Here is a 17952-nt window from a genome sequence, read left to right on the forward strand (position 1 = left end):
TCCCTAGAAAATTGCCCTTGCAGGAGGGAGAATGGAGGCTCTAACCCGAGAAGTTACTCTACCCCCCAAGCCAAAGACTGATACAGGGACAAAAGGTCAGTTCAAGTTGGTGGTGTGGTTTATGCTCCAGAGCCCTTCCCCTGTGATCAGGCCAAGGCTGGTAGGCTTTGGGACTCTATCCCTGCGCAGCATTTTTCCTTTCCCCACTCTGCTTCACTCCTCTTTTACAGGTTTTTCCTGAAGTGCAGTCCCTCAAAAAAATTACCTAATGCCTGTCTCAGGCTCTGCTTCTACAATAATGTTTAACTTCAGAATCTTTCTCAACACAAAACACCAAATTCTAAAAATACTAAGTTCTAGGTGTATCACAAAATTATTTTAAGCAAGGCATTCAAGCCCTCTGGTGACAGAGAAGTAGTCCCTATATGCATTCCAGCCATGCTCCCTTGCCCATCTGCCAAGCCAAGGAGTCAGACCAAGGACCGAACTGAACAACATCCCACTCAAGGAAAGGCACTTAGAACCACCTTTGTCTCTCCAATTTTATTACAGGACATGTTGGGGACATGGGAGGGAAGTGGCAGAGGGGTAACAGAGGGAAGCTGAGTGCCCTCCCCGACCTTGACCTTTGAGGCACAGTGGGGTACAGGCAAAAGTATCAGATGAGGATGCAGAAAACAAGAAATCAGTGCCTTCCGTGGAACAAGGGTCGCTCCACGTGGAGCCAGCCCTTCAGGACCAGCAGGAGGGGAAGAGCCTGCGGGGTGGGGAGGCTGAGTCTCTGCTGACACTGGGGGGCTGCCGCCCACGCCTGGAAGCACGGAGATGGGCTCAGCTGCCCTCCCTCCCTCTAGGGCATGGAAGCACTACCTCCCAGAAGGGCACAAAGAACTTGGCTGAGCTTGCTGGCCCATGCCTTATTCAGTCTGGAGATGGGAAGGGAAGGAGACATTTTGGTTCGAAAGGCTTCCTTTTTCACCTCAGTGAAAACAAGCAGGGGAGAGAGATGGCGGTGCAGTGCAAAACACACACTCCGAGATGGAGACGCAGGCTGAATCTCAACTCCACCACTGAGTGACCTTGGGTAAGTCACTTCACTTCCCTGAGACTCAGTTTCTTCATCTGCAAAATGGGAACAATTAATATCCTCCTCACAGATTTGTTGTGAGGACTAAATGAGAAAACACATGTACTCTTAACAAAGTGCCTCCCGAGAGGGAAGGCTCTGAGGATACTCCAATGGCAGGCAGGAGCTCGGCAGACGGGAGCCTGGAGTGTCTGAGGAAGCGTCTGCCTGGCTTCTTCGTCCCTCTTCCTGTGGGGCAGGGGAGCCGGCTCAGCTCCATGGCCTTCATGAAAGCCCAGGGGCCTCTCATGGGCCCGAGCAGAGGACAAGGGTAGAGTTGGGGGTACGCCAACCCTCTGAGAACCTGTTTTTAAAAAAGCTGGAAGAGGAGAAGGAAGAGAGGACTATTTCTTCCCATAGGTGCAACTGCGGAGACATCAAGCTGGACCCATCCAGGATTTCAGATCCAGCCATCATGGGGCAGCCGCGAGGAAGCCATTGTCCCTCCTTTCTCCTCAGCGCTGGGGTTACAAAAATACCTACAAACTGTGAGGAAGTTCACATAAAAACACTTTTCTGCATGTATAAAAAAGAGACTGGCCATGGTCAGTGGCTCAGGACATGGACCAAGGCCCTAAAAATGGCCAAGGAGGATCAACGGCCACCCACTGGCGGACAAGCTGGTCTGAGCTGCCCTGGCAGCGGAGGCGGCGCCGGCCCCGGGGAGGCTGTGTTCTTTGGCTGGGCTGCACTTCTGTGGAGCTGGGTCTGAGGGGCAGGAGGTGTTGGGGGCACTGGTTCCAGCAGTCCTACTGTGACCCTGTGCTGGGGGAGGTGGGGCGTGCCCTTGGCCCTGGACTTCAGGGACCCCTCAGGGGACTCCCTTGCTAAGGGCAGAAGCCAGCTTCACAGTAAACCTTCCCAGACAGCTGGCCTCCAGCAAGTCCCGACACAGGTTCTGGGGTCCTATGATTAGCAGGATTGAGTGGTCTGGGGCACAGTAGCCTTTCCCCTTCTGAAGGAGGGCTCTGTCCAGAGCCTCTAGAAGGATGTTTCCAACTGAGACCAACCCCACTGGGGACATCAGGCATGGGAGGGCAGCCAGGGCTATGGCCAGGAAGAAGGCTCCAGACAAACCGGAGTGCTTGCCTGGTGCCCTCTCCCCGCCCAGGCCAGGGCTTCTTGATGTTTCTTTTGGGAGGGAGGTGAAAGTAAAGAGAGAGGAGTGGCCCTGTCTTCCTGGCACCCACTGCTCCCTATTCTTCACCCCACAAGGGCCTGGACTATGTGCCTGAGTGGTTGAGGTCTAGGGAAGTGACCCCAGGCCCTGTTTTGGGGGTCCTAAGAAGCTTCTGGAGCCAGGTGGGTAGTAAAGAGCTGATGGTGGCAGCCAGAGCTAGAGGTTCATCCACTTGGCCAGCCCAAGGACCCCTTGTCTACCCCACATCACTGAGGCAAAGCCAGGATGGCCACCCTTAGTTGACCTCAGACTCCACAGGCAGCCTGGGGGGCAGGAGGGAATGTCTGAAGTTTGAAATGTGCGAGAACCCCTGGCCCCGGGCCAGAGGGGCCTGTCCATCAGTGCTGCGGGCCTTTCTTTCCAGCTCCCCACTCCAGCCTGGCTTCCCACTAGGGCTGGAGGAGGGGCAGGCCGCGCCGAAGGCCCTCCTTCAGGAACTGCATGTAGGTGGCTGTGGACGGGTCTTCAAAGGTGGACGAGAAGCTGAAGACGTTGCTCTCAATGTCCTCGGGCTTCATGGAGGTGATGTCCAAGAAGTAGTTGGCGTTGATGTGGTGGACCTGGGAGAAGGGCTGGGTGAGGAGAGCAGGGGCCTGTCCAGGCCCAGCACCCCCTCTGCTCCCCGTCTCTCAGGAGAAGCAGCCCCGTGCAGGCCTGTCCTGGCTCGGAGCGGGTGGCAGACAGGCAGGGCTGCTCCCCTCTCCTGCCTCTGCTCACAGGGGGCCCTCTGATGACACAGCTCTTCCATATGGCATCCATGAGGCGAAAACCGAATGGCTTTCAGCATCACCTTTCCCTCACCCCCACCCCCAGCATGACCCTCTTGTCCTCAGTTCCCGTGACCCCTGAACTCCACACTCCCTTCTGTCAAAATGCCCACGTACTCGATGGGCCTGCTTCCCTGTCTGCCTCTCGCTCCGGCTAGGGAGCTCCTTAGGGGCAGGTGCCCGGTCAACAAACGAGCTAACAAACAAATCAACAAGCAAGCGGAAGACCACGGCCAGGCACAGTGCCCCGCAGAGTTCTGGCTGCCAGCTCCGTGAGCCTGGGTCTGCCTGGCCGGGCTCCACCACGGTGGGCGCCAGCGCACGAGCGCGAGCTGGCTGCCACTCCCCAGGCCCTGCCTCCCCGACACCCCAGGGCCCAGTCCCGTCACGCTGAGTCCGGGACAGTGGAAGCCTCCGGCGGCGCCCTCTTCTCACCGCCCAGCCCTCATGGGTGTCCTGAGGGACAACTCTTCCCGGCCACTTCCAGCTCTTGCTCCTGCACTGCGCCCCGCTGAGCACCCGGGAAGCTGACCACCCTCCTACAGCCCCACCCTCACCATCCTTTGGGACTTACAGGATAACGAGCAGCCTCGCTCAGCAGAGCGGGAGACTCTGAGGCTCCCAGGCAGGCCTGGCTGCAAAACCAGCTGCCCCTCTTAATCGGCAACTTGTACCACATCTCGGGACCTTTCTGAGGCTCAGTTTCCTTGTTTGTAAAATGGGTATTCATGATATCTATCTCCCAAAGCTGACGTGAGAAGCCAATGAGAGGACGTGTGTGCGTGCTTATAAGAGGTAGTGTCTCGAGGCTTGGCCCGGCCTGGCCTCCCCTGGTCCTCTATGCCTGTCACAAGGCCTGGCCCTCCCTCCTCCTTCCATGCCAGGGCTGGCCATAATGGCCCAAGGTGAGCCTTCCTTTCCAGCCCATGTTCCTGTCCACTCTGCTGCTAGACTGTGCTCATTGCTACCTGGTCCCCAAAGTGCTACTGAGGTCCCTCTTCTCACGGGAGCGTCCTGACACCTGTACAGGGCAGGCAGCGTGGGCACCATAATTCCTATTTTATAGATGGGACAACTGGGGCTCAGACTGGCTAAGAGACCAGCAGGAAGTAGTGGAGCGAGACTCAAAGCCTGAGGAGGTGTGCAAGCCTGAGCCCCCTGCTGGCCGCTTCCTCTGGCCCAGGGCCTGGCCCGGGGCTCGGCACGGTGGCGGGGGTTGCCTACCACAGTGCCGTTGGGCAGGCAGATCATCATCTCCACGGGGAAGCTGTACTTCTCCAGGTGCAGGTCAGCCAGCTTCTTGTGGGACGGGTTGTCCCGGTTGTTCTATGGGGACAGGTGGGCACACTCTGAGGTCTCATCCGCAGCACTCTCCCAGGGCCTCCCGTGGAGCCACTCCCACCCACCTACCACTCACCTGCAGGTCCTCCAGCTCCTTCACCAGGGACCATGTGCTGATGAAGCTCTCGTTGAGGAGGGCGAGGATGGGCGAACTTTCCAGGACGGTCTCCCGGAGAGTCCGCCCTGAACCTGTCAGGGAGAGGCAGGGCCAGAAGAGTGAGGCCCCCCGACAGGTCCTGCTGTGTTTTCTATCAGCATAAACCTCATGGACTGCAGAATGGTCTGAGCACCCAGGTGAAATAAGCTATGCAAAGAGCCTGCCACAGAGTAGGTGCTGAATAAATGGTAGCTGCAATTAATACCAGTAACATACTAGCATCTTGGGCTAAGATTTGGGGTGGGGGTGTACCTGGCCCAGGGACTTATAACAGAGACAACTTCATAAATCCACTAAACTCTGTGCCCCAGGGCCTTTGCACAGACTGTTCTTCTACCTAAAACATTCTTTCTCCTGTCACTTGACAAACTCCTACTCATCCTTCAAAGTCTCAGCTTAAATGTCACTCTCTCCAGGGAACCTTCCCTGACCCCCCCCCCCCCCCCCAGTTATACATTCTCATGCCACTCTGGACCTTGCTTTGTGTAACACTCACCATGCTTGCACTTATTCACTCAATGTCTGCCTTCTGCACACACTGTGTGCTCCCTGAGGACAGAGACTGCTTCTGACTCCCTTACTGAGAGATTCCCAGGACCTAGCCTACAGCTTGGCACAGGAGGTGCCCAGGATGTTTGCTGACTGACTGCATGAGGGCAAGGGTCTTTGTAGGCAGTGTCAGACACCCAAAGAACTTTGCACTCAGAAGGTCTTTGGAGTGTTTTCTGAGTAAGTGAATGCATGCCCAGCTTCTGGTACTATTTTTCCTCACACTTGTGTGTAACACTTTACAGAGCACAGGCATTTTCACAACTCTAGGCAGTATGTTACCCTGTCGAGAAAACTGAGGCTCAGGGAGGGGAAGTCACTTGGCCAAGGTCTCCAAGCTGAAAACAGCTGAGCTGGACTCTTTGCATTGTGTCCAGCAGCTTCCTCTGAGCTCAGCTCATCAACCCCCAAGCCCTCACCCCACACCCCTGCCCTGTGTAGCCCTGAGTCCCGCAGGCTCCAACAGGACAGTCCTGTTGGTCTCAGAGCCTCCTGCACCCCACAAGGTGTGAAGTGTCCCCCCATTCTCCCCTTGGACTGGTGGGGTCTCCCTCACCTCAGCAGGACTGGTCGTCCAGGGCCCCCCACAGCAGGATCGAGTGCACCAGCTTGTTCTTGGCCTTGGCTTGGTCAAAGGCCTCGGTGAACGGCAGGTAAGTGACCTGGGGCCACACGGAGACAGAGAGAAGCTACTGTGTGCAGCCAGGGTGTTCAGTGTATAATACGTGTGTGTGTATGTAGCGTATGTGTGTCTGTAAATACGTATATACAGGTGTGTACAGTGTGTGTGTGTGTGTGTGTGTGTGTAGGTGCTTGCAGGGTGTGTGTGTGAGTGTGTGAAGGGGTGCTGCTAAACCAGGGGAGGCCTCCTCCAAGTTCAGATGGCAAAGGGGAGGCTCCCCCTTCCCCTGGCTGGGTCCCACAGGGAGCCAGCCTCAGCAGCAAGCCATGCACTGAGCCCAGTGCCCTGTGCCCAGCTGCTGCCCCCACAGGCCCGCCCCAGCCCCACGGAGCCCGACCCTGGCCCATGCCTGCGCCGCCTCACCTTCTTGAAGGGGTACATGGCCACCTCCAGGCGCCGGGCAGCCTCCTCCCAGCTCAGCTCCTGCTGCCACTTGATCTCCTCAAACACAAACTGGAGGGGCTCCCCCGAGGGCAGGCGGCTGTCGATCAGGTTGCCATCCTCATCCAGGATCACAGAGGGCACTGAGGGGCCCAGGGCCTCCAGCTCCATCTGGGCCAGAGGTCGGCAAGAGAGGATATCAGTGAGGGGTGTCTGAGAGACGGGCAAGAACCCTCAGGGGGCCCTCAAAGACACCCCCCTCGTTGCAGAGCTGGGAAGACTGAGGCCTAAGGACAGGCAGGGCCTGGTCAAGGTTATGCAGTGAATCCAGGACAGAGCTGGTGTCCAGCCAGGGCTCTGTCCACCACGTGAGTCGTCTCAGGGCCCACGGCAGATGCTGGGCTCTGTGTGGAACAGGGGGCTTCTCAGAATCCTGCTTTGGGGGTGGTTGGCCTCAGCCTGCCAGGAGCCCTGTCCTTCACCCTGGATGCCCTGAGGCTCCCAGCCAGCTAGGCCCTCCCTGCAGCCGAGCCCTGCTTCCTACCTGGGCAGGGACCACCTGTGTGCCCACCTGGGGTATGTAGCCGATGTCCACCTCCATGTTGCTGCTCTCACTGGCCCCGTACAGCCACTCCATGTCCACGTTCAGAGACCTGGGGGCAGCGAGAGGGCGGCCAGGGCAGAGCCCCACCATTGTCAAGGCCCATTAACCACTCTGTCAGACTTTACCTTGCTGAGAGCGCACAGCTGACCCCATTTTACAGACGAGGACACTGAGGCTTGGCAAGGTGAATCCAAGGTCTCAGAGCCCTGGGGTCCTGACTGCAGAGACTGGCCCGTTCCTCTTCCTCAGGCTCTGCGGCTGCACCACCCTCCCCAGCCCAGCCCTTTACAGTTTAGAGGGCTTTCACACCCATGTCCCGTGTACTGCCCACGACCCACGACTCTGAGGCCGAGGTCATTAGCGCCCTCCCCCCGCCCCAGGACAGGAGTGGGGCAGGGAAGGCCAGCACTGGCCGCCCTGCGCTGGCCTCCTCTGCTCCCTCTCCAGCGGGAACTCTGGCCCTATCAGGTGCCATCTGCAGATCTGCCACACGGGGGCGCCCCAGGACTGGCAATCAGGCCCCTTGGGAGGGGTGAGGCCGCGTGGGGCGAGCTGCCTTCAGCAGCCCAGTGGCCTGGTCCTTGGACACATGCCCAGGAGCAGCTGGTTCTGCAGCTGGCTATTTGGGCCTCTCCTGTTCCATGCAGTCCAGGACCCCCACCTCCAACCCTGGGTTGGAGGCAGATGTGCCCTGGGCCTGTAGCACAGGTGCTTGCTTGGGGAGGGGAGGGAGTAGAGCTCATCCTTCCTCCTCATTTCCCTGTGGCCGGGATGCTCCCTTCCTCCAGGGAGTGAGAGGAAGGCACTGCTGCTCCTGGGGGCAGCTTTCTCTTCCCTGGCTATCCCAACCATCCCCTCACTGCTGAGCAGGAGTCAGCCTCCAATCTAGCAGATGAGGATACTGAGGCCCAGAGAGGGCCATGGCCTTGCCCACAGCCACAAAGTCCACTGGTTCCACGGCCAAGACTTAACCATGGGCCACCCAGCTCCTAGCCCAGGTCTTGTTCCTGTGCAAAGTCACTCAGGCCCACTAAGTGGCCACCAGCTGTCAGGGAGGAATCTGGAAAGACTTGAGGCCAGGGCCTCTGGGTCCTTCGCTCCCATGACAAGGCTGACCCTGAGCGGGTCAGGCAGGCAGGGAGCTGGCATAGATCAATCCTAAGAGCTCCCCCTCCCAACTTGTTCTTCGAATGTAGGTGATGGGGACCTGCCCTCAGGCCTCTGCCCGTGCTGTTCCTTCTGTCTGGAAAAGCCTCCTCACCCCCCAGGCCTCCACTTAGATGACCCTATCTCTGGCAAGACTTGATGGACCTCGACCACCAGGTCCCTGCCCCCTGCTGGCCCTCCCCTAGGTGCCATGAGCAGGCTGTGGTTACTGTTGGAGGTCTGTGTGTGGGCCTGTTGGGGGTCCGTCAGCAGTATGCAGGCAGGGAGGCTCCGCTTCAGGGCCTACTGGCTGCTGCACTGGGTCCCAGGCAGAGTGGGGGGCGAGGACCACACAATGCCTGAGACATGCTTCTCAGATGATGGAATGACCCCCCTCAGCCCACCTTGGGCTGCCTCCTCCTGGATCAGCTCCAGGCTTTCCTGGTTCTGGGGAGCAAAGGGGGGATGGAGACTGAGGGGGCCTCTGGGCCCCTGCATCTGAACTCCTGGAGCTGGGGGCGGGGACAGCCAGGGCTCCCACCTGTGGTTGGGCACGAAGAGCCGGAAGTCACGGACGTGGGTGGCATCTTTGGAGAGGATGATGTGGCCGGTGAACTGGCCAGGAGAGAACCAGAAGGGGAAATCGGGTGGCTCGCTGAGCTGGAACTCGGCATGGATCCTGTGGGGAAGGAGCCCGCTGGGAACAGCCCTGCTGAGCAGGAGCTTGCCCTCCCACTTCTGCCCCAAAGCTGGGAACCCTGGGCCGGAACCTTGTGTGGGGCAGAGGGCTGGGCAGGGGAGGAAGGAGAGCGTGCGGGGCAGGGAGAAGGCCCGAGGCCCTCCAAGCACTGCCCGTCCTTCAGGCCCCAGTCCGTGCGCTCCTTCCCCACAAGCCCTGCCTGACTCTCCCCTGAGGTCTCAGCCTGAGCTCACGCGGCTGTGTGACCTGGTGTCAAAGCTCTTATGCACCCCCTTCTGTGTGGATGACAGTCACGGCCACCAGCCCGTGCCAAGCACACTCCACGCCTTTTCTCTTCCTCCTGGGAGGGAGTCACCGCCACCCTGATCCACAGATGAGGACACCGAGGCTCAGAGAGCCAAAGCTGCTTGCCCGAGACCACAGGGTGGTGAGTGGTGGAGCTGGGGGCCCCAAGTCCAGCCCTGCCCTCCCAGAGCCGTGCCTTCTGTGCTGCCCTGGAATCCCAGGCCCGGAGCGGGTCACGCAGGATGGGGCTGCGAGGACCACTCACCGGAACATCACGGTGTAGTAGAAATCACTGATGGCGGTCAGGCAGGCCACAGCCCCCTGAGGGGCAAAGCGGGTCTTCACGAAGGGCCGCGGGTGGAACATGCTCAGGAGCCGGTGGATGATGACCTGGGGGGAGGGCAGTGGGACCCCAGGCTGGCCTGCTGGGCCCTGCTCCCCTGGGTGAGGGTCAGCTCTGAACCTGCAGGCCCAGGGACCCAGGGAGGTGGTGGGTCCAGAGGGAGGTGGAACAGGTGGGGCAGGCCTGGCGCTGGGGGTCCAGTTCAGGTGGGGAGGGGCCATGCCTGGGCTGGGGCTCAGGGCCCCGGGGCTGCCATGGCTGCCCTCACCTCCTTGCCCTTGGGCGGTGGCGGGTAGAAGCGGTTGTTGGACAAATAGCCGGTGAAGACGCTCAGCTCACTGGGGATGATCCACCAGGGCTCGCCCAGCTCCACGTGGCCCCGAGGCGGGAGGAAGGGCTGGAAGTGGCGGGCGGCAAACACTGCATTTGGCGAGGCTGCGGTTGTCCAGTTGCGGAGGCCAGACAGGGCCAGGCGGGAGACCTGAGGCAGGGAAGGCCGAAGCATGAGGCACTGGGAACCGTGATTTTGGGGTCCCCTGTGTCGAGCGTGGGTGGAGGTCTCCCTCGAGCCCTGGGCCAGCCCACAAGCCAAAGGAACAGAGGCACCAGGGGAGGCTCCTGCCCTGGTCACCCCGCAGGCCTGGCACTGTTCTGCCAGAGCCGAGGCTCATCTCACCCTCCCCAACCCCCGGCCCAAGAAACAACGTCCCCGCGGCCAACTCAGGCCCAGCCCAGGCCAGAGCAGGTCTCACACAGTCCCGCCTCAGTGCTCTGCACAGCCAGCATAGCAACCGGGTGCCACAGCCCTGCCCTGGGCTTCCTCGCCCCCTCCACCCGCCTTGCTTTCCGCTCCCCAACACCCCCACCAAGTCTCCTCCTGGTGCTAATGTCCCACTGATGAGTCAAAGTTTGGCTCTGGAGCTAAGTCGGAGGAGGGAGACCATAGCCACCTTTTGGGTGAAATCTCCAGGGTCAAGAGCAGGATGAGACCAGAGAGAAGGGGAGGGAAGCCCCCGCCCCCCACCCCCCCCAGAGAGCGCCCTGCCTAAGCACAGCCTGCGCCACACTGACTGCGCACCCCGGCCCACGGCCTGCCCTAAGCTGTTTCCTCAGTAATGCCTCTCACTTCTGTCTGATGAGCTGACGGGCCTTCTGCACGTCTGCCTGGGGCACAGAGGTGGGACCCTGAGCTAGCAGCTCCCTGGCATGCTCCACCTTCAGCAGCTGTCCCCTGCCCTTCTGGGCCGCAGGCAGCAGTCCTGTCCACTGAGGCATCAGCCACAGGAGGGTGAGTGCCTGGCAGCCCCGGGGAGCTCAGCCCCCAGGGAGCTGCCCCAGTCTTTGACAGCAGCAGGTTCCCCCCCTTCCCCACCTCCAGGCTCAGGCCCCAGGCTCAGTGGGGAGGGGGGTGGCAGGAGAGAGGCGCCAGCTCCCACCAGGAGGGATTTAACGGGCCGGCTCTCAAAGCAGGGCTGGCTATGAGGGCCGGGTGGAGCCCCTGCTGCTGGGGCCTGCTCACAGGCTGGGGAGCTGCCCGCTGCGGGGACCTGCACTCTGTGGGGCTCGGCTAGGGAGGCCAGGGCGGGGGGCGCTGCTCCTGACCCATCTCCCCTCTCAGGGAGGGTGTGCCCCCAGCACCTGCCCCACATTGTTCTCGCTGCTCTGCAGGGCACTCATCTGCTCCGACAGCTTCAACCACCACGCCAGGCCCATTGCTGCCAAACCCATCTCCATCCAGATCTTTCTATGGAAGGTCAAACTTGTGTTTTGAACCACTTACTGGACTCTCCTCCTGCACAGCCCCCAGGCACCTGAACTTCAACAGTTCAAGCTGGCCTCATTCCTTCTCCACCAGACCCACTACCTTTCTCTCGTCCCCATTGGGGCAAACGGCCCACCAGGCACCTGGTCACCAGCCAGAAGCCTGGGTCACCCCAACTCCTCTGCCACCACTTTCCATTGCAGCCACGTCCTGCCTTTCTTCCTTTCCCGCATCCTCCAGGCTGTCCTTCATCCCCATCACCACTGCCCCCCACCACCTGCCTCCCTCCTGGGAACTGGTCTTTTGCCTCCCATTTCTCCCCAGCTGCCAGCTTGGAAACAGGCTGAGGAGGGAACTCTCCTATTTCAACATCTGCGACGGTAATTTGCTGCTGCAGAATGAAGGCCAAAGTCAGGCAACAGAAGCCCTTTGCGTTCAGACAACTTCTCTGCCAGCCCCACTGACCGAGACGCCCTGGACATGTGTCCCACGTGCCCTGGGTTCAGCCACATCAGCTCCCTGCCCTCGGTTGACCGGCCTGGCCCTTTTTGCCTCAGGCCTTTGTTTATATGAAGCAACAGTTCAACTGAGACATAAGAGCTGAGTAGGTGTGGGCTGGGCAGGGAGAAAACGTCATTCCTGGCCGAGGGAGCAGCATCTGAGAAAGCTCGCAGTTGGAAGACAGCCTGGATGTCTGAAGAGGTTGGAATAGAGAAAGCGGAGAGGAGAGGATGGGAGAGGCAGGCCAGGCCTGGGATGCCTGGGTCCCAGGATGGGCTGGAGGCCTCGTCCACAGGGCCTCGGGTGGGGGTGGGGCTCGTTAGCACAGCATTTGTCAGGTGCGCTCCCCACTCCATGTCCCCTGCCAGGGGCCGAATCTCAGGTCCAGTTCATTGGAGTTCAACAGAGCAGCTGTCAGGTGCCAGGCATCGTGCTGGGGGCCTGGGGATGCACAGATGTGGGGGATACAGGCCTTGCCCTCAAGATACCCACAGCCTGGGGGGAGAAGACTGACTTGCAGAAAGTGGTGACTGTAGGAATGGCAGCTGCATCAACACATCTCTGGTGCACTTGCTGTTCCCTCCAGCAGGACCCGTCCTGGTCCTGCCGCTGCCCTCACCTGCCCAGGCCCTCCTCCCCTACAATCTCCGCACTCCCTCCAGGAAGCCAGCCCAGATCCCCCGCCCAGTCTGGAGGCTCAGGCCTCTCTCTGCTGCTTCCCGTCCCAGACTGTGGGCCTGGACAGCCGGGGCAGCACCGTCCCCACTTCTGCACCCCCGAGGCCCGCACGGAGGACAGCTGATACAGGGAGGGGGGACAGAAAGGAGGAAACTGGAACTGAGCGCAGACCCCTTCTTAGGAGGCGAGTGCATACACATGATCCTCCCATGTGCGGACCTGTCTGTGGGGGACCCCCGCACCCAACTCACCCCCAGGAAGCCATCTTTGCTCTTGGTCATGGACTCCGGGAGCAGAGGCTGGAATCGGGCTTCTATGGTGAGCGTCTCCTCACTGGGGTCAGGCGGCAGCTCCTCCTCCTCGTAGCTGGCCGCAGGAGTTGACCCTGTGAGACAGGGATTGCTGGAGAGGGCCCTGCCCTCAGGCATCCACACTGGCCGTGACTAAGGGAGCAAGGTTTGGAGCCGGGGGTAACAGTTAACAACCACCAAAGTAACAACCAATGTGTATCCCATTTTAGTTTCACAGCAGCCCTGTGAGGTAGATAATAACATTATCACCAACTTCATTTTACAAATGAGAAAGTGAAGGCTCAGAGGGATGAATTCACTTTCCCAAGGTCACACAGCTAAGTAATGGGAGTCAGGATTCAAAGCCAGGCCTGTCTTACTCTAAACCCATGATCAACCTTCTTCTGGGGGAGTTAAGATCTCAGAGCTCCAGTCTCCTCACAGGCTTAGGAACCAGATGATCTGGGTTCAAATCCTAGCCCCACCTTTCGCCAGCTGTGTGATGGTTGGCCAGTGGCTTGTTATGAGGATTAACTGAGCTAATCCATGTCATGTTAGCACCAGGCCTGGTACAGAGCAAACCCATAATAAACTTTAGCTGTATTACTACTACAGAGGTTTCAGGGTCGGAGGTCCATGGAGCTGGGGCTCAAACCTAATTCTTCTGACTCCAACCTGTGCTCTTTCCAGCAGGCCAGGCTGGCTGCAGAAAGGCCATTCTCACTGTTCCCTTCCCTTTGTTCTCCACAAGGAGTCCGAGATGCACTCGGTGCTGGGCCCACCAAAGGCAGCATCTGCACGGGGAGCTGCCGGGCCCGGCAGCTGGGATCCCCAGCAGCAAGGAGAGAAGCTACTTTCCGGGGCTTGGAGAGAACGCACTGGGCCGGGCATCGTGGGCCCAGCTCCAGCGTGAGGTCAGCTCTGTTTCCCAGACCGTTTGGGGCAAACCCCTCAGCCTCTCTGGTTTTCCTCCACGAGAAATGAAGACCATGCTGGCATGCACGTCCCGTCATGGGGGTCTTGTGGAGAAACAAACACTGCTCCGAGAGGCACTGGGTCAGGGACTCACAGCAATGGATGAAAGCAGGAAACAGAACCAGGCGATCTTTAGTGTCACAGAAAGAGCCCTGGTTCTGGAGTGTGGAGGCTTGCTTCTCCCTGCTTCTCTGGGTGGCCTTGTGTCCCCATCATTATAAGGAGGGGCTGGCCTGGCAGTGGCTGACCTTGATTTCTCAGATCTCTGCCTGCTTAGAGATCTGCCGAGTCTAATCTTTCAAGTGTGGAGGGAATCATGAAGCTTGAAGGGAGAAATGAAGCCTATTTCAAAAGGGGTTACTAACAGAAGTGGGGCCCACGACACCAGTAACAGAGTAAAGCAGGGTGGGGTCTTGTCGGGTCCACCCTCCCAGGGCAGGCTGGTGGTACAGAGACCACACGTGGCACTGGCTGACTGACTGACGCAAGGGGTGCATTCGAAGCAGTTTTCAACCAGCAACCATCAGAATCACCCAGGACTCTCCCCAGAATCTCCTACTGAGTCGGAATCGTAAGGGGCTAGAGTCAGGAAACTCTCCTTCCAGCGAGCCCTCCCAGCGGCTCTGGCTGAAAGCCCTGTTCTAAAGAATCACTGTGATTCTGCGTCTAGTCAACGCAGCGAGGCCCTCACGATCTGGAAGCCTCTCAGGAACGGAACAGGGCTGTGCTGGGTTATTAGTCTGCCCGGCGTGTTCAATTATTTTACTGCTAGTCACAGATAATTATTCATAATAATGCCCAGCATTTTATGGCCCTTTGGTTTTTTCATAAAAAGTTTTATTTCCTGCCTTATAACATTTGCTCATTATAGACAATTTTCAAAAGTTTTAAGGTATGAAGCAGAAAATTAAACACACTCATAAGTGCCAACTAGAGAGACTGTTTGCCTCTATGTCCTGCTTAGATCTGGTGTTTCTGGTTTTGCCTGGTCCAGTTCTTCACTCACAGTGGCCTTGGAGGTCGTGGAGGGAGGGGTTATTTTCCCCTGATGGAGAAAAGGGTTTATGTGAAAAAATTAAAAGCAGCTCCAAGCCCAGCAAGCTTGGCCAATGCGTCATTATGAGGGAACTCTCGCTCTCCAGCCATAAAAAAGGACAAGGAGGTGGCTTCGTGGATGCTCAGAGAAGCCTGTGCAGAGGTCAAAGCAAGCCCACATGGGGCTGACCTGTTTACCGGCCGTCTGCTTTCACCACAGAACTGACTGCCCCTGAGAGACGCTGACACATGTCTGCGCCAGCAAATTAGTATTTGTTATCTGACTCTCCTCTGACAGGGACCACAGGTCACTGGGCGAGCAAGTGGCCAACCTCCCTAACCCATCCCAGGACACAGGAAGCCCATCACAGAACGTTGGTGCTTACTCACCCGAGAGCAGCTAGCATCTCTTCTCACCTTTTCCATCGACTGACCTACTTACACCAGGCACTTTGGGTGACAAATAGGTGCCCAAAATCGTAGTTCAAGAAACGTCACAAGAAATGAACGCAGAGGTTGGGGTAGTGGTGAGAGAAGCATTTTGTAACTCATTAGTTGTTTCAGCCCCCCATCTTTACAAAAAAAAAAATCACTGATTACAACTAGGCAAAAAAGGATCGCAAGAACGAGCCAGGACGCTGACAGCAGCTGAGCGAGTTTATACTCCGTGAGGACAGTCACGGCTCCCATCGACTGAACATCTACTGCACATCCGTCACTCTGCAGACTTTCTCTCTAATTCTCAACCCTGTGAGCTGGCCCAGGGCAGCCCCGGTTCAAATCCTGGCTCTGCACCTCCCTAGCCTGGGCACGTGGTGAGCCCCCCGTGCCTGTCTCCCAAACGATAACCATGAGCAGCATGACAGGGTCCATCTCACAGGCGCTGTGAGGATTAAAGAGACAACTTACACGAAGCGCTTAAAGTGAGGTCTGGCCCAGAGGAAGTGGCCAGGGAACATTAACTGGGGTTACTCACTCGTGAGGAGAACAGGCTGGGGGGTGGGAATGTGCGCTGAAGCCGCTCACCCAAACCACCAGCTAGAAAGTGTCAGAGCTGCGGGCAGGACCTCAGGGCTGCCAGGACCCACAGTCTTCCTCGACTCCAGAGGCCCTCCTGCTTAGAGCAGACGCAGAGCAAGGAGCACAGTGCCTGGGCTCCCTCCTCCCCAGTCCCCAGCCTCTCCTGGTACCTGTCAGCTTCTCCGCGATGGGCTTGAACTCCTCTGGACTGATGTACATATCCCGGTCAGTGTCCAAGGAGGAAAAGAGAAAGAGGCCTTCTGTCCCCAGGGCCTTCAGTGCTGACTCCTGCTTGGGAGGAAGGGGCGGGGCTGAGCACCCGCTGGACACCCCACTGTTATCCCAAACGGGGGTGGGGGCGGGGGGCGGGGGGAAAGGGACGGGGACGGGACAGCTCCCACCACCATCTTCCTGAGTTCTCTCAACACCTCCCAGTCTATCTGTCCAAATGTCACCTCCGCACCGCCCCAGAGCCCCAGTCCCCTTCCCTGGTTCCTGCTTCACTCCTGGCCTTCACCCACTGTCCAGTCTCTAAGCTCCCCCACCCTAAGTCTGTCCCCCACAGGCCCTCCTATCTGGCCCCAGCTCCATTTCTTCTTTCTCCCATTCTCCTCCCCTGTCCCCCTCCCCACTGTCCCAGCGCTCCCCAGCCCCACTTCCAGATTCTCCGGTCCCAGCTTCACGGCGGACCTTGTCTGCTGTCCACTGTCCCAGTCGCCCCTCTAGACTGTCCCCCTCCAGTATGTCCCAGCCCCTGCCTCACTGACCCGTCCTTTCACTTCCCCCCATTGGTCCTTCCAAGTCTGCCCGACCCTCGGAACCCCCGTTCCCTCCAGCTTCCAAGTCGCCCTCCCGGGCGCACCGTCCCCCTCCAGCCACGAGCGGACCTTCCCTTCCCAAGCGCGTCCTCCCGCCCCGCACCCCGGTCCAGTCCCCGCGTGTCCCGGGCCCGCGCCGCCCCCCCGGACCTGCCGTGCGGCCGCCTGGGCCTCGGCGAGGCGGGCGTAGGCCCGGGCGGCGGCGGCGGCCGCGCCGGCGGCGAGCAGGGCTCCAAGCAGCGCCAGGGCGCGGGCGCAGCGGCGCGGGGGCGCGGGCGGCGCGGCGGGGCCGGGGCCGGGGCCGGGGCAGGGAGGCCCGCGCTCGCCCGGCCGGGCCCGGCCCATGGCGGCGGTTCGGCGGTGGCTCCGGGGCGGCCGGGGACGCGGGGCGGCGGGCGGCGGGCGGCGGGGCGGGCTCCGGGCGGGCCGGAGGGCCCCGGGGGGCGGGCTCGGGGCGGGGCGGAGGGCTCGGGGCGGCCTGCGGAGAGCAGGGGGCGGGCCGGAGGTCCCCGGGGGGCGGGCTCTGGACAGGCCGGGGAGGGTGGGGAGGGCCGGGGGCCTGCGCAGGGGGTCCACGCCCTCGGGGCCGGGCGCAGTGTCCGGCGCGCGGCGACGTGGTGGGCAGAGCTGAGCCGGCCCGTGAAGGGAGGCCGGGCCGCCTGCCTCCCTGGCCCCGGCCCCGGCACTCCTGCCAGCTCGGCGCCGGCTTCCTGCACTTCAGCTTCCCCCCAACGCAGCTGAGCCTCCGCGCCCCCTCCCGCCCGGCCGAGCCGGGGAGCACTTCCAGGCCGAGACGCGCCCGAAGAAGGGGCTGCGGCGGAGGGGGCGGGGGAACCGCACACCCTGAGCTCTGCTGGGGAGGAGGCCCAGTGGGCCACCAGGCCTCGTGTCCACCTCGGTTGGCAGCTGTGAGCGAGGCCAGAGGAGGGCACTGCTGGTCCCCCAGCAGCCGATGGGCACCCCACCCTCCACCCTTATCCCACCTGCTTTCGAAAATGTCTTCAGTCATCTAGAAAAAGAAAAATTACACAGAAAGTCCGACTCCTGTTGTCTTCCTGGTCCAGCTGGAAGGCCACCTCCGCAGATTCGTCAGGGAGGGGGCACGACCTGTTCAAGGCCACACACGGGTGGCGCAGCCCTGACGCCTTCACCTCCCTCGGCCAAAATGTCCTCTCCTGTAAGTGGGAGTGAGGAGGCCCTCCCTGCGGGCTGTGGCGGGGGGCAGCTCGGGCTGGCGCAGACAGGGGGGCTGTGGCTTACTGGCCACCCTCTCCTCTGGACCTGGCACAGCCACAGGAGTGATGTCCAGAGAACAGCCGTTGGCATGCTTGGGGGAGGACCTGGATTTGAGGAAATACCTTCCCGTCTGTCGAGCCCTCAGGACCCTTGGTTTCGCTGCGGTTCTCTGTCCTATCGAGGCCCCACGAGCCGGGGGATGGCTCTGTCCACACTTCCCCAGGAGAGGGCAGCAGCTCCCAAGCCTCTGGACAAGAACTCTGAGCTCTGAGACGCAGCAACACCCGCCCCGGACGTCACTGCCACCCCCGTGCTTGTGCCCCTGGCAGGTCCAGGATATTGGGGGGTTCTGAGCACCTACTATGTGCTGGGCTTG

At 60.1% G+C, this 17952-nt stretch overlaps 1 protein-coding gene across 3 annotated transcripts; it reads right to left on the bottom strand.

The window, feature by feature from the left end:
* Positions 1-517: 517 nt before the first annotated feature.
* SELENON (selenoprotein N) lies at positions 518-17747 on the bottom strand. Of its 3 annotated transcripts, none has more exons than XM_070510663.1 (12): positions 17324-17747; positions 15693-15810; positions 12454-12587; positions 9530-9742; positions 9184-9308; positions 8475-8612; positions 6755-6836; positions 6166-6354; positions 5677-5782; positions 4491-4603; positions 4298-4399; positions 518-2866 (listed from the first exon to the last, which is right to left on the bottom strand). In XM_070510663.1, exons 2-12 carry the CDS (start codon positions 15739-15741, stop codon positions 2696-2698), a joined length of 1422 nt encoding a protein of 473 aa, XP_070366764.1. In that variant the 5' UTR covers positions 15742-15810; positions 17324-17747; the 3' UTR covers positions 518-2695. The 3 variants fall into 3 exon arrangements, with proteins under 3 accessions (XP_070366764.1, XP_044625969.2, XP_070366766.1); XM_044770034.2 differs by lacking the exon at positions 17324-17747 and adding an exon at positions 16491-16700; XM_070510665.1 differs by lacking the exon at positions 17324-17747 and having other exon boundaries at positions 12454-12645; positions 15693-15816.
* Positions 17748-17952: the final 205 nt, after the last annotated feature.

This window comes from Equus asinus, chromosome 5 (genome assembly GCF_041296235.1).
Source record: "Equus asinus isolate D_3611 breed Donkey chromosome 5, EquAss-T2T_v2, whole genome shotgun sequence".
Lineage (NCBI taxonomy): Eukaryota > Metazoa > Chordata > Mammalia > Perissodactyla > Equidae > Equus > Equus asinus.